Source organism: Delphinapterus leucas, chromosome 11 (assembly GCF_059928025.1).
Source record: "Delphinapterus leucas isolate spDelLeu-1000000601 "Yukka" chromosome 11, BTC_Dleu_Yukka2, whole genome shotgun sequence".
NCBI classification, from domain to species: domain Eukaryota; kingdom Metazoa; phylum Chordata; class Mammalia; order Artiodactyla; family Monodontidae; genus Delphinapterus; species Delphinapterus leucas.
In genome coordinates this window covers 86,737,534-86,750,065 of record NC_143139.1, presented here as the reverse complement: position 1 = coordinate 86,750,065, position 12,532 = coordinate 86,737,534, and the positions used below count along the sequence as shown (strand labels likewise).

Genomic DNA, 12,532 nt, shown 5'->3' with positions numbered 1-12,532 from the left:
AATTCAGGGATGAAAATAACCTATTCAGGCAGCAAAAATGGTATGGTACAATACTCCTTGACGATTACTATTGAAAGAAATAATGAAATCTGTAGGGCTCTAAAGAAACGAGCACCTGGTACAGTGCTGGGTTCACTACTGATGCCCAATAAATGTCAAGTAAATGAAATTATGAGAATACATATTTGTGCTTAAATCTCTAGAAAATTTATCAAGCGTCAGCTGAAAAACAACAGCTAAACTGAACCTCATCAAATTTTTGTCAAGTTTACACTATAAATTGCCAATTAATGTTATTTTAGTGCCAACTAATAAACTGGGCAGGATACTTGGTAATAGATCACTTCCTGTTTTAGAAAGAAAACTGTTGCTGCTTGGATTGTTCACTGACAATAAGTTGGTTCTTTTACATGAAATCATTTCAAATTTATGTTGAGATTTCAGCTCCAATGAGAAAAAGATTCAGGCAATGTCCCACTAGGCTGCCAAACATGTCCTCTGAAACCTGAGACGAGCATTATTATGCAGCAGGGAAGCATAGCCGCCTGCACCCCTAAACAATGGTGAAATAGATGGGATCCTGCTATAAATTGTGCTACCAGGCCCCGAACTTAATTCTTGGGCACTGCAACTGACCATCGAATAGATGAACAGCGAAATGGTTTAGCAAAAGTTTGGTGCTTGTGATCCCAATAGAAATTTTTCTTTAAAGACTTTTTAAAGAAGTTGTAGGTGTATACATATATACACATCTTTAGCAGCACTGACAACGGGTGTGTAGGTTAAAACATGATTTATAAACTACAACTTCTAAATTATAAAACTTCCAAATGCCACCACACACCACAATTTTTATAAAAATTATGAATGGTTACTTTTACCAATAAGCAAGCTTTTTTGAGAAAATGTCATGTAGAAATTACATTATAACACTAGCCTGCGGTGAAGCACGTGCTCAAACTGGGATGCCTCTATTAGTATTTTCAGCTTTCTTAAGGGCACTGCATATATATAATAACTAACACAACAAGAATTTATCTATAAGCTGAATTCTCCTTCTACTGTCCCATTTTGGTATAACTATAATCTCCAATGATTTCATTTTCTTACTACCCAGGACATAATCTTTCCTATAAACTCTTATTTTCTTGATCAAAACTTTCTTAAGGAGTCACAAGTTGGCATAACAAGGTATGTAAATGTACGTTAAAACAGTGAAGAAGTTTATTATTTTAAAGTGAGATGAAAAAAAGTAAGGATGCTCATAGTTTAGAAGATGTATACCGAGAAACATAAAATGAAGTTTTATACATTTAACTATTTTTTCCATCCTCCTTTGCCCAATTTCTTTTTATTTAATCAATATTATTGAATTACAATAAACTTCACCCATTTAAAGTGTACAGGTTGATGAGCTCTGACAGATATATGCATCTGTGAAACCACCACCAGAGTCAAGATCCAGAACATGCCCAATACTCCCAAAAGGTCCCTCTCTCTGCCCCTGGCCCCAGGTAACCAAGGATCTGTTTATCAGTATAGGTCAGTTTGCATTTTCTGAATTTTATATAAATGGAATCATACAGTATGCACACTCTTGTGCCGCTTCTTTCATGGAGCATGATTCTGGGATGCATCCACATGGCTGTGTGTAACAGAGTTCATTCTTTTTTATTGCTAAGTAGTATTCCATCATATGAATATACATTTTGTTTATCCATTCAACTGCTGATGGATATTTGGGATGTTTCCCGTTTGGGGCTACTGTGAATAAAGTTTGGGGCTACTGTGAATAAAGTCGCTACGAACATTCAAGCACAAGTCTTTGTGTATTCATTTCTCTTGAATAAATACATAGGAGTGACGCTTCTGCGTTGTTTGCTGAGGGTATGGTTAACTTTCAGAAACAACTTAAGAATTTTCCAAAGTGATTTTACTGTGTTACCTTTTCATCAGTGTGTGAGCATTCTGGCTGCTCCACATCCTCACAAACACTTAGAACGTCAGTCTTTTTCATTTGAGTCGCTCTAATGAGTGTGCAGTCATATCTCACAGAAATTTACATTTACCTGATGACTAATAACGTTGAACATATTTTCATAAGCTTATTGGTTATTCCTTTGTGAAGTGTCTGAGTTTTTTGTTTCCGTTTTACTTGGGTTGTCTTATTATCGAAGAGTTCTTTGTATATATATTGGATACAAATCCTCTATCAGATATATGTATTGCAAATACCTTCTCCCATTCTGTGGCTTAACGGTGTCTTTCATATTCTGAACAGTATCTTTCAAAGAGAAAAAGTTTAATTTTGAGAAAGTCCAATTTATTAATTTTTCCCTTTTTTATAGTTTGTGCTATTTGTGTTCTATCTAAGAGATATTAGGTGATTTGAGTGCACAAGGATTTTTGCTTAAGTTTCCTTCTGTAAGTTTTACAGTTTTAGCTCTTACATTTAGGGCTGTGATTCATTCTGTATTAACTTTTTGCATAGTATGAGGTAGAAGCTGATGTTCCTTTTTTTCTATATAGATACTGAGACATTTTATTTTGTTGAAAAGATTTTCCTTTCCTCTAAATTGCCCTGATACATTCATCAAAAATCAACTGCCCATAAATGTGTGGGTCTATTTCTGGATTCTGTTCCATTGACCTATATGTCTACCCTTATGTCAGTATCATTACTGTGGTTTTAGGGTAAGTCTAAATACCAGGTTGTATGTCTTCCAACTTAGTTCTTCATTTCAAAGATTGTTTTCAAAAATCTGCATCTGATTTCTTAACAATTTTAATGTGCTCAGAGATTTATTCGTTGTTGAAACATTTATTAAGTACCTACTAAACTGGCACTAGGCTAGGCCCAAGGGATATAGTAATAAATAACAGACATAGTCCCTGTCCTCAAGGAACTTATAATCTATGGTCTAGCAGGGAAGGTACCTTCATCATGACCCACAGCGAATTGGAAAAAGTGAGGAAAGAAGTTAGTTTCAGTGGAGAAAAATTTTAGTAAGTTTTATAAATGTCATGGTATAACAGATATAATGTAACTTCTTATAAGTTTCTCAGCCAAACTGGAATTCAGTTTCCTTGTCAGAAACAAAAAAGGTATGTATTATAGTTGACAGGATTATTAAGATGATTTAAAAGAAATGTACATAAATCAGTTGGGTATTCACTAAGTGGAAGCATTCATTATGACTAATATTAACAATATTAGTAATGAAAATATACACCCATCACCCTGCAATACCACCCATTCTACCTCCAACTCTAACCCGACATACTGAACTTCAATTTTACCTCAATTTTAAGTGCTCATTATTAACATTCTAGTCTCAGGAACTGTCACATAAGCTTACATCTAAAATAGCTACAATGATCATATATTTTTTTAACCAACAGAATTCTAAAAAAGAATTGCCAGGGATAATTTGGTCAAGACACCTTTTCATTTTGTATCCCCAAATGGATAAAAAAGTAAATAGTCTAAAAAAAAATTCAAACAGAAAGTGGGAGAAGAGGAGATGCAGAATGAAACAACATTTTATGAGGATCTTTGTATATTATGTGTTTTTAATACTTTAAAATTCTCCAGCCTATTTCTAGTACATCCCATCCTACTGTAAAGTGGGGGATACAAGAGAAGGAACTACCCACTTAAGAAGAGACTGTATTGAAAACAAAAACCAAAACAGAAGTTGCATTAGCTCCTGACTTTAAAAAAACAAAAAACAAAACAGTCCCAGCAATTTGGAGTTGGAGGAGGAAGGGGTGGTGAGAAGGAGCGGGGGCTGGAGGAGGTATGTGATGCATATTCATTAACCGAGCTGATAGTGACTAAAAGATCCTTTTAAAGAGGAGAAAGTGTTCCACTAGAGGATTGCCAACTAATAAAATGGGCAGGATATGAAAGTGTGACTCATGTGAACTTGGCGTCTGGTGCCAGGGAGAGAGTATACAATGCAGCCCCATCACACAGCCTTCACTTGTAGCACTGAGTGACCTGGAGACCTTGCCATTTCCACACACGTCTACCTGACTTCTTGCTCTGAACCATGTCACAACAAACAGAGCCATATCCATGGAAGGGAGGTGTTCCCCAGTAGCACAGTAAGACGCTGTGTGGAAACTTGAACTTTATGAATAATTTAAAGAGCCTCAGATTTGAGAAACACCCTCTGCTGGTGTTTCATGTTGGAATCAAGTCAGCCCTCTCTTATGCACAAGGTAAGGCTCTCAGTCTCTGTGGTTTGTGCTGTCTTGGTCTCCTTCGTAGTGACAGGAAATGACTTTCTCTTATTTTTTCACTCTGTTGAATGGGAGGGACTGGTAGTAAAAGGTATATAGTAAACTTCCAGGTTGGTAAGAATATTTAGCAAATTAATTCTGGGATCTTGTCTTTCACTTTCCACATGGACTAACAGATGAACAGCAACTAAAATTTTATGTTAGAAAATCCACACAGAATCTCTGAGATGTATATAGTCTTCAGCATGGCTAATATTTAAAATGGGATAGTGTGACTTTTAGTTATCAGCTGTCAAGACAGCAGGGAATTAAAATGACTCCGAGAAGTCCAACTCAAAGAGCCAGGTCTCTGTTCTGGATCTCTGTTCTTCAGACCCGGGTCTCTGTTCTGGGTCTCTCCCTCTGCCGGCCTCTTTCCTTTTGCGAGTTTTCCTATAGACCTCGCTCAATACTTCTGCAGCTACTACAGTGTCCAAAGAGCAAGGTGGCCTTCTCGTGTGCAAACTTTAAATATACTTTAATCTCATGGCCTTTCTTTCCAGTCAGGTGTTTTATAATAACGAACAGTAACAAAGGCTTTTTTTTTATTACTTAAGATATTCAGTGGCTTTTGTCTTCCTAGCGTCAGCAGTCACGTCAGAGGATTGTATCCAAGGAGCTAAATGTGCAGGACCCAGGGTCAGAGCAGCTGAATACACCAACCTCAGAAAACACAGACAATGAATTGCAAATGACACTCAAAACAAAACGAGAAAAAAAACCTTCACACAGAAAACTACAAAAGAACTCTACAGACACTGAATTGGCTTTCTGTACACACTGATCCTGCTTAACTGTGTGTGGTAACTAACCGAACGTTTCAGATACTCATGGCTACAAAATAAAAGGCTTTTTTTTTTTTGGTAGGAAGAGGAGTTACAAAAATAAAAATATTATTTCTTTCATTCAATCACTTCTTTATTTAAAAAAAAAAAAGATTTGCCAAGTGGAGATAGATGCAGCTCTTTCTGTTTCAATCTTCAAACACACTAAAGAGCGGCATTAGCGATGAAGTGATTAGTCTTCCGTTAATTCTGCTGAAAGTTCTACACAAAAGGTGTATTGTTTCAGCTGGGATTCACATCATGAAACAAAATGGTTTGGTAAACCCAATAGAAGTGATAGCCCTTTCATGACACACAGGATTCAGTACTGTATATTTCAACTTGTTAGCAAGTCAGAAGCACAAGCGGGAAATCAGCCTACACTGCTGCTGAGTATGAATGGGAAAGGCTAAATTGATGAGCCGCTGTTTAGATTTTCCCACTGGGAATTATTCTGAACTGTCCAGGCATTACATCATTCAGGTAAATGGTAGCAGGACAACATGCTTCTTATGTCTTTGTTGCCAACCAAAGGGCAATATAAAAACTCGAAAGGAAATACATACTCTTTATCTGTAGGAGAAACAGAATGACTTAATTGTCAAGCTATGGTCAACTGCAGCTAATTGTAAGGAACTGAGCAGCTAACTGCATTCCGGCTGTTACCCAAATGCAATGCAGAAACCTTTTACAGTTTCTTTATGAACCTCACTGTATCATACTTTAAATCAGAGATGACAAGTCATATTGATGTCATAGACATATATGAAAATAAAACCTATTAAACTTATTAGGATTTAAATGAGTTTTAAAAACATTTCAAAAAAAAGCTTATAAGCAAAACTTTTTTTGCTAGTATCCTCTCTGTATCCTCTTCAAGACAAAACTCAAACTCCCCAACATATGGCATCTCTCCACCACGCTTCTATGTCCATACTACAGCATATACTATACAAAACGACCCACACACTGCTTGCTTACGTTTCCATACCTGTGAGAAATACTCAGTATCTTTCAAGGCTTAGTTCAGTTCTAGTCTTCAGAAACAACCCACTCTCTCTCTAACCTTAGGTGTTTTTTCTGCTTAGTCCCTTAGATTCTGGCTATCATCTACTATGGCATTTATCAGACTATACTGAATTACTGTTGTATTTGTTGGTCTCTCCTGCTAGACTGTGAACTCACTGAGGGCAGGGCTCTGTGTTATCTCTATATTTTAGGGTTCCAGCCTCAATGATTGGTTTATTATTGATGTTCAATAAATGTTACGGATGATAAATAAATTAATAGATAAATTAATGAAAGGGGAGAAAAATAGAAAGAAGAAAGGAAAATGAACTCAGAAAATGGTGTGACACATACTGAGTGTTTCAGGAGCTATAGGAGCAATTGCGTGGATATAATGGGTTCAATGACTGTCACCCAGACAATTACTAAGTACATTCTAATACACACTGTGCATCTTTATCTCTATTGCCTCTTGCTCTCCTCCCTTAACATCGAGTTTTCCTGCTCTTTCTTCCATCTCTCCTGCTTAACTACTTACATTTATATAGGGCTTTTCTCTTTATATTTACCCCCTTGTAATTCTGTGATAGTTATTATATATCCCTTTGTTTGGTCAAGAGTACAAGTTCAGAGAGGTTTTCTCCATTTTTGTTTAAGCTTTAGACATGACAGGGGCACCTACAAGCACTGCAGAACTCCACAGACAACCTCCTAAGTTTGGTAACACTCAGGTGTTAGCAACGCCTGACCTGGCCCAACATGCAACACTAGTGAAGTAAGAATAACACAGTATTGTGAAGCAATTATACTCCAATAAAGAGCTGTTAAAAAAAAAAAGAATAAAGACATAAGTACTTATCCAAGTATTTAGAACCAAGTTCAAGGAGGAACTCTTACCCATGGCTTGTTTCCCCATGGCACACTGATATGTGTTTCTTGGGGACTGGTTGTGATGAGGGTATGGGATCAGGCCAGCACAAACGCCAAGAAGAGTGAAGGGTTCAATCTCCAAGTGGGTGGTATCTCTATCAAGTTAATTAAGAATCAGACATCTTAGGCACCAAGTATTAAAATAAATATCTCTTAAAGGGTATAAAAAAATATTACTATCTAGGTCCCTGAGGACTAAACTTAAAATTTAAGTTTACATAAATACATACAAAAATGTATATATATATATAAAACACATACATTTATATCAATATAATAATAAAACCTCCTAACAATAAAATTTGATGCTAGTAAAAATGATAGAAGAAAAATATACTTAAATAAAATATAACAGCAAATTATTTTTTTCAGTGAAACTAAAGAGTGAAACTTTTATTTGTAGAAATATAAGAGATAGACAATATGGAATGTCTATATAAAAAATAAAACATCATTACATACTAACTAATAATAATAACTCATTTAAAGAAATTACTATATTAAGCACATAGAAACACAGTATCAAAAATACCTACATGGCACAATGCTGTAAATCAACTGTACTTCAATAAAATGCCTTTAAAATAAATTTTTTTTAATATAACTATATGGATGAGTGGCCTGCTTTTCCCCACTTTTCCAATGTATATCAATGAGAAAGTTGTATTACCATTTTAGAGAGAGGAATATATCCCCTTTAAGAATAGTTACTATAGACCTATGGGGACCAATTCTGTAACCACTAGCTAAGTGTGGCTATTGAGCACTTGAAAAGTTAGACTAGAATGGCTGAGAAACTGAATTTTTAATTTTACTTTATTTTAATTATCTTACATTAATTTTAAAGCTCAAATTTATATTGAAATAGCTCAGTTCAGTTATTTTAAAACCTTTTAGTTATGTTTGTAACCACTTACATGTATTACTCTACTTTTTCAATTGTAAATGTTATGAAATCAGATCAAGTATTTCCAATGAGGGACTTCCCTGGTGGCGCAGTGGTTAAGAATCCGCCTGCCAATGCAGGGGACATGGGTTCGTGCCCTGGTCCAGGAAGATCCCACATGCCGCGGAGCAACTAAGCCCGTGCGCCACAACTACTGAGCCTGTGCTCTGGAGCCTGCAAGCCACAACTACTGAAGCCCACGCACCACAACGAAGAGTAGCCCTCGCTCACCGCAACCAGAGAAAGCCCGCGCGCAGCAATGAAGACCCAATGCAGCCAAAAATAAATAATAAATAAAATACATTAAAAAAAAGGTATTTCCAATGAAAATTTAGCATCCAAATTGAGATGCAGTGTAACTGCACACCAGATTTTGAAGACTTAGTAGGAAAAAAAGGTAAAATATCTCAATATTTTTATATTGACTACATGTTGATATGATAATCTTTCAAATATACTGGGTTAAATAAAATTATTAAAATTAATTTCATCTGTTTCTTTTTACTTCTTTAACGTGGCTACTAGAAAACTTAAAGTTATATGGTGACTTGCATTATATTTTTATAGATACGGGGCACAAAGTAAGACTTGACGTAGTAGATGTTAGAATCTTGGTTACTTTCATAATATGTTTTTGCAGAAAATGCAGTTTTGGCTAAATGATAAAGCAACTCAGCTATCTGAATGGGAAAGGACAGCCAGACTGTTTTTAGGTCTTGCTGAAAGTAACAGATCTCACATCCAGGATCTGTGGTCTCCAATGACCTTCTGTCCCTTCCTCAAGTGTTTCTGAAGCATAACTTTAATCATAATTTCAACAGTTTACAGTACTTCTTTTTTTTTTCCTGAGCCAAATGACATAACTTTTTTTTTTATTCTTGATAGTCAAATTGAAATACAAAATAATTGTACCAAATTCCACTGAAATCAACAAATTGAGAGGATCTGATTTACCATAACATCTCTTACATTTGTATTACAATTTAAATATACATTATATATCAACATAATACTTCATAGGTATATAATGAGATGTTCTTATTTACTATTTCATAATTCCAAAGAAGATGTTTCTTCTTTTTTATGTGACTGGTGAAATTGAAATATATTAATAATTATCTGTCTTATGTTCATCTTTTCTTAAAAATATGGAACGCTTCACGAATTTGCATGTCATCCTTCCACAGGGGCCATGCTAATCTTCTCTGAATCGTTCCAATTTTAGTATATGTGCTGCCGAAGCAAGCACTACAGTACTTCTGAAGAGAAGTGATTTCCAAGATAACCCAACACATCATGGAAAATTAGTTGCAATGTACATGGCAAAAATCTCCCACTTATCCAGTTAACCAGCTATTTGCTTTTCATTACACATGTATTGAATTGTGTCCCTCGTTTGGTTAGAGAGGATGCTTTCCATGTAGTTCTTGGTTTGAAGAATATAATTCTGACCTTATGACCTCGCAGAACCTCAATCCTCTCAGTCACTTTAGGCCTTTGTCAGCAGAGAGGGAAGGGGCTCTAGGTTTTGTTTTCTTTGTTTCTGTTTTTTACAGAGAAACAGCTTATAGTGACATTTTATAGCCTAGAATAAAACAGTTTGTATAAAATGTACTGTTCTGTTTATATATTGCCAATTTGACCAATGCAAATTAAAACTACTTTTTCCAATGTAAAGATTGGGGTAAGCTGGAAATGAAGAAGGTAAAGATCTAAGTTTCTTCTTTTTTCATGACAACAACATACATAAGATCGTATACTACCTTACTATCTAATAATTATTGAAAGTCCAAACTTTGTAAAAGTCTGGATTTGAATTTTATAAAACAGAGAGGAATATTATTATTCAAAATTATAACCACCCTAAGTTTCTATCCTGAACAGGAAATAGGAGACTTCCTGTTCACTATGCATAAGGGCCTTAAATTTAGCTCAAATTAAGACTAAGTGACCTGTTGCTTGCAATAGTGAAAAAACTGGAAACAGCCTAAATAGTCATCAATAGGGGAACAATTAAATAAGTTATCTATATGTAGTCAGACAATGTAATAAAAAGCAATTAAAATTATATATATATATATATAAATATATACATACATTAATGTGGAAAAATATCCAGGATGATAATGTTAATTACATTAAGTTAAAAAATCAAGACACTGAAAAATAGTTGCAAAATGTATGTATGTTTGCCTTCACTTAGAAAAAAATCTAGAAGAGTACATATTAAACCATTTGCACCGGTTACTTCTGGAGGGTGGAGTTTGGCGGGATGGGGAATTACTTTATGCATTTCTACATTTTAACAAATGTCGTAAGTATGAATTAATACCAATTTTTTCTTATTTTTAAAATAAATTAATTTGATGTATGGGGTAGCGTGGTGATTGGGTGATACTGGCAGTGAAGAAAACAGAAAAAAAAATCCCTGCCTTCATGAAGCTTCTAGTGGCGGGAGACAGACAATACACAGATGCATCAACAAAATACACGTTTTACAGATTTTAAGATTTAAGCACTAGAAAAATAAAGCAGCGAAGAGGGGTGGTCAGAGGAGGGATTTCTACTTTAAATAGGGTGGTCAGGGAAACTCGCTGAGAAGGTGGTACCTGAGTGAAGACCTGGAGGTTGTGAAGGAGTGAGCCATGCAGATAGGTGACAGCGTTCCAGGTGGAGGGGGCAGCCAGGGCAGAGGGGCTGGGGCAGGAGCATGAAGAGGCCAGTGTGGTTAAAACAGAGTGAGGGGGGAGAGGGAGGAGATGATGCTGCAGCCATAGCTTCCTTGTAGGAACGTGAAGGCCTCTGTAAGGACTTCAGAGGGAGATGGAAAGCCACTGGGTGGGGTGGGGCTGGGGGCGTGGTTTGAGAAGAGAAGTGATGAGACCATTCTGACCTATAAAGAACAGACTATATGGGAACAAGTGCAAAACTAGTCAGGAGCCTTTTGCAAGGATTCAGACAAGCAATGGCAGTGGCCTGCAGCAGGGCAGCAGGTGGAGGTGGTGAAAAGAGCTCAGATTCCGGGTATACTTTGAAAGTCCACATGGTATGTTACGAGATTAGATGTGGGTGTAGAGGGGAAGAGGAGTCAAGGCTGAAACTGAGGTTTCTGGCTTGAGTAACCAGGATGGAATCGTTATTTGTGGGGTTACTATATAATTCTCCAGTCAATCTTTATTATTATTTTTTGCTGTACGCGGGCCTCTCATCACTGCGGGCCCCCCCCCCCCGCCTCCACTGCTGCGGAGCACAGGGTCCGGATGCATAGGCTCAGCGGCCATGCCACAGGCCCGCGGCATGTGGGATCCTCCTGGACTGGGGCACGAACCCGCGTCCCCTGCATTGGCAGGCGGACCCCCAACCACTGCGCCATCAGGGAAGCCCTCCAGTCAATCTTTAAACGAGGGGTATAAAAATAGTACTTTGAGAGATTCATACCTTTAAGGAATAAAAATTCTGCTGAAAAGCATTATTTATTAAATTACAGTAAGACAAAAATAAAGTGGTATATCTCATCTGGTAGTGGAAAACAGAAAACTACTTTCCTGACTGAAGACAAAAATAGTTATCAGGGGGCAGTATTAAACTCCCTAACCATTTAATATCATAATTTCAAACATTCTAATTTCAGGTAAGTGGTACCTCAGCCACATGCATCAGACAGCAAGTTATATAAATGTCCTATAATGTATTCCAAATGGAACAAAGATGTTTCTAAAAATATCACTGTTCTAGAAGAAACACTGTGAACATATCACCATTTCATGTCTATATTGCACATAAGTTTACAGATATCTTTACAACATACAAGGTAGGGAATTCCTGCATTGACAACAGGAATTCAGACATCCACTGACAAAATCAACCCTGGAACAGATAAATACACCATTATGTAGCCTGCTTCATTAGTTTAATTTTGGCAGTAATCGAGTGTTAAAATCAGAGACGCAATTCCTTTTAAGAAATGTACAGTGAGTGTAAAATGAAAAGGAAGGATAATTAAATCTAAAGATTATTCGTTAGCAGTTTTGTGATACTCCTGGGATAAACTATGGGTTATGCTTCCTTAACAGTATACTTCTAACAGTTCCTACTAGGAATACACAATAGAATTGAAGATGAAATGAAAAAAGAAGATAGTGTCTATCATCAGAACAGGTTTTTTTGCTTTTTGTTTTTTTTTCCGGTATGCGGGCCTCTCACTGTTGTGGCCTCTCCCATCGCGGAGCACAGGCTCCGGACGCGCAGGCTCAGCGGCCATGGCTCATGGGCCCAGCCGCTCCGCGGCATGTGGGAATCTTCCCGGACTGGGCCAAGAACCCGTGTCCCCTGCATTGGCAGGCGGACTCTCAACCACTGCACCACCAGGGAAGCCCCGGAACAGGTTTTAATTATGGTTGTTACTTACTTATTAATCATATGTTCATAGAGTGCAATGTTACAGTCATTTTCTTCATTCACATCTAAATATTCAACCAGACTCTCATGCAAGAAATCTTCAAAATTCCTGGGAAAATATTGGTGAAATGGACATTGT

At 36.8% G+C, this 12,532-nt stretch overlaps 1 protein-coding gene and 1 non-coding gene across 10 annotated transcripts in view; both read right to left on the bottom strand.

Annotated features, from left to right (window-relative positions):
- POLR3B (RNA polymerase III subunit B) overlaps positions 1-12,532 on the bottom strand; it is a 115,186-nt gene that overhangs the window by 41,387 nt on the left and 61,267 nt on the right. For all 9 annotated transcript variants that reach the window (XM_089921219.1, XM_089921222.1, XM_089921218.1 and 6 more), the window contains 2 exons: positions 12,404-12,502; positions 7,017-7,144 (listed from right to left, as the gene is read on the bottom strand). In XM_089921219.1, coding sequence (XP_089777345.1) covers positions 7,017-7,144; positions 12,404-12,502 — 227 coding nt within the window. The remainder of the gene's footprint in view (positions 1-7,016; positions 7,145-12,403; positions 12,503-12,532) is intronic.
- On the bottom strand, positions 9,138-9,244 carry LOC115803693 (U6 spliceosomal RNA). The gene has a single exon (XR_004024467.1). It is a non-coding gene; the product is annotated as a U6 spliceosomal RNA (small nuclear RNA).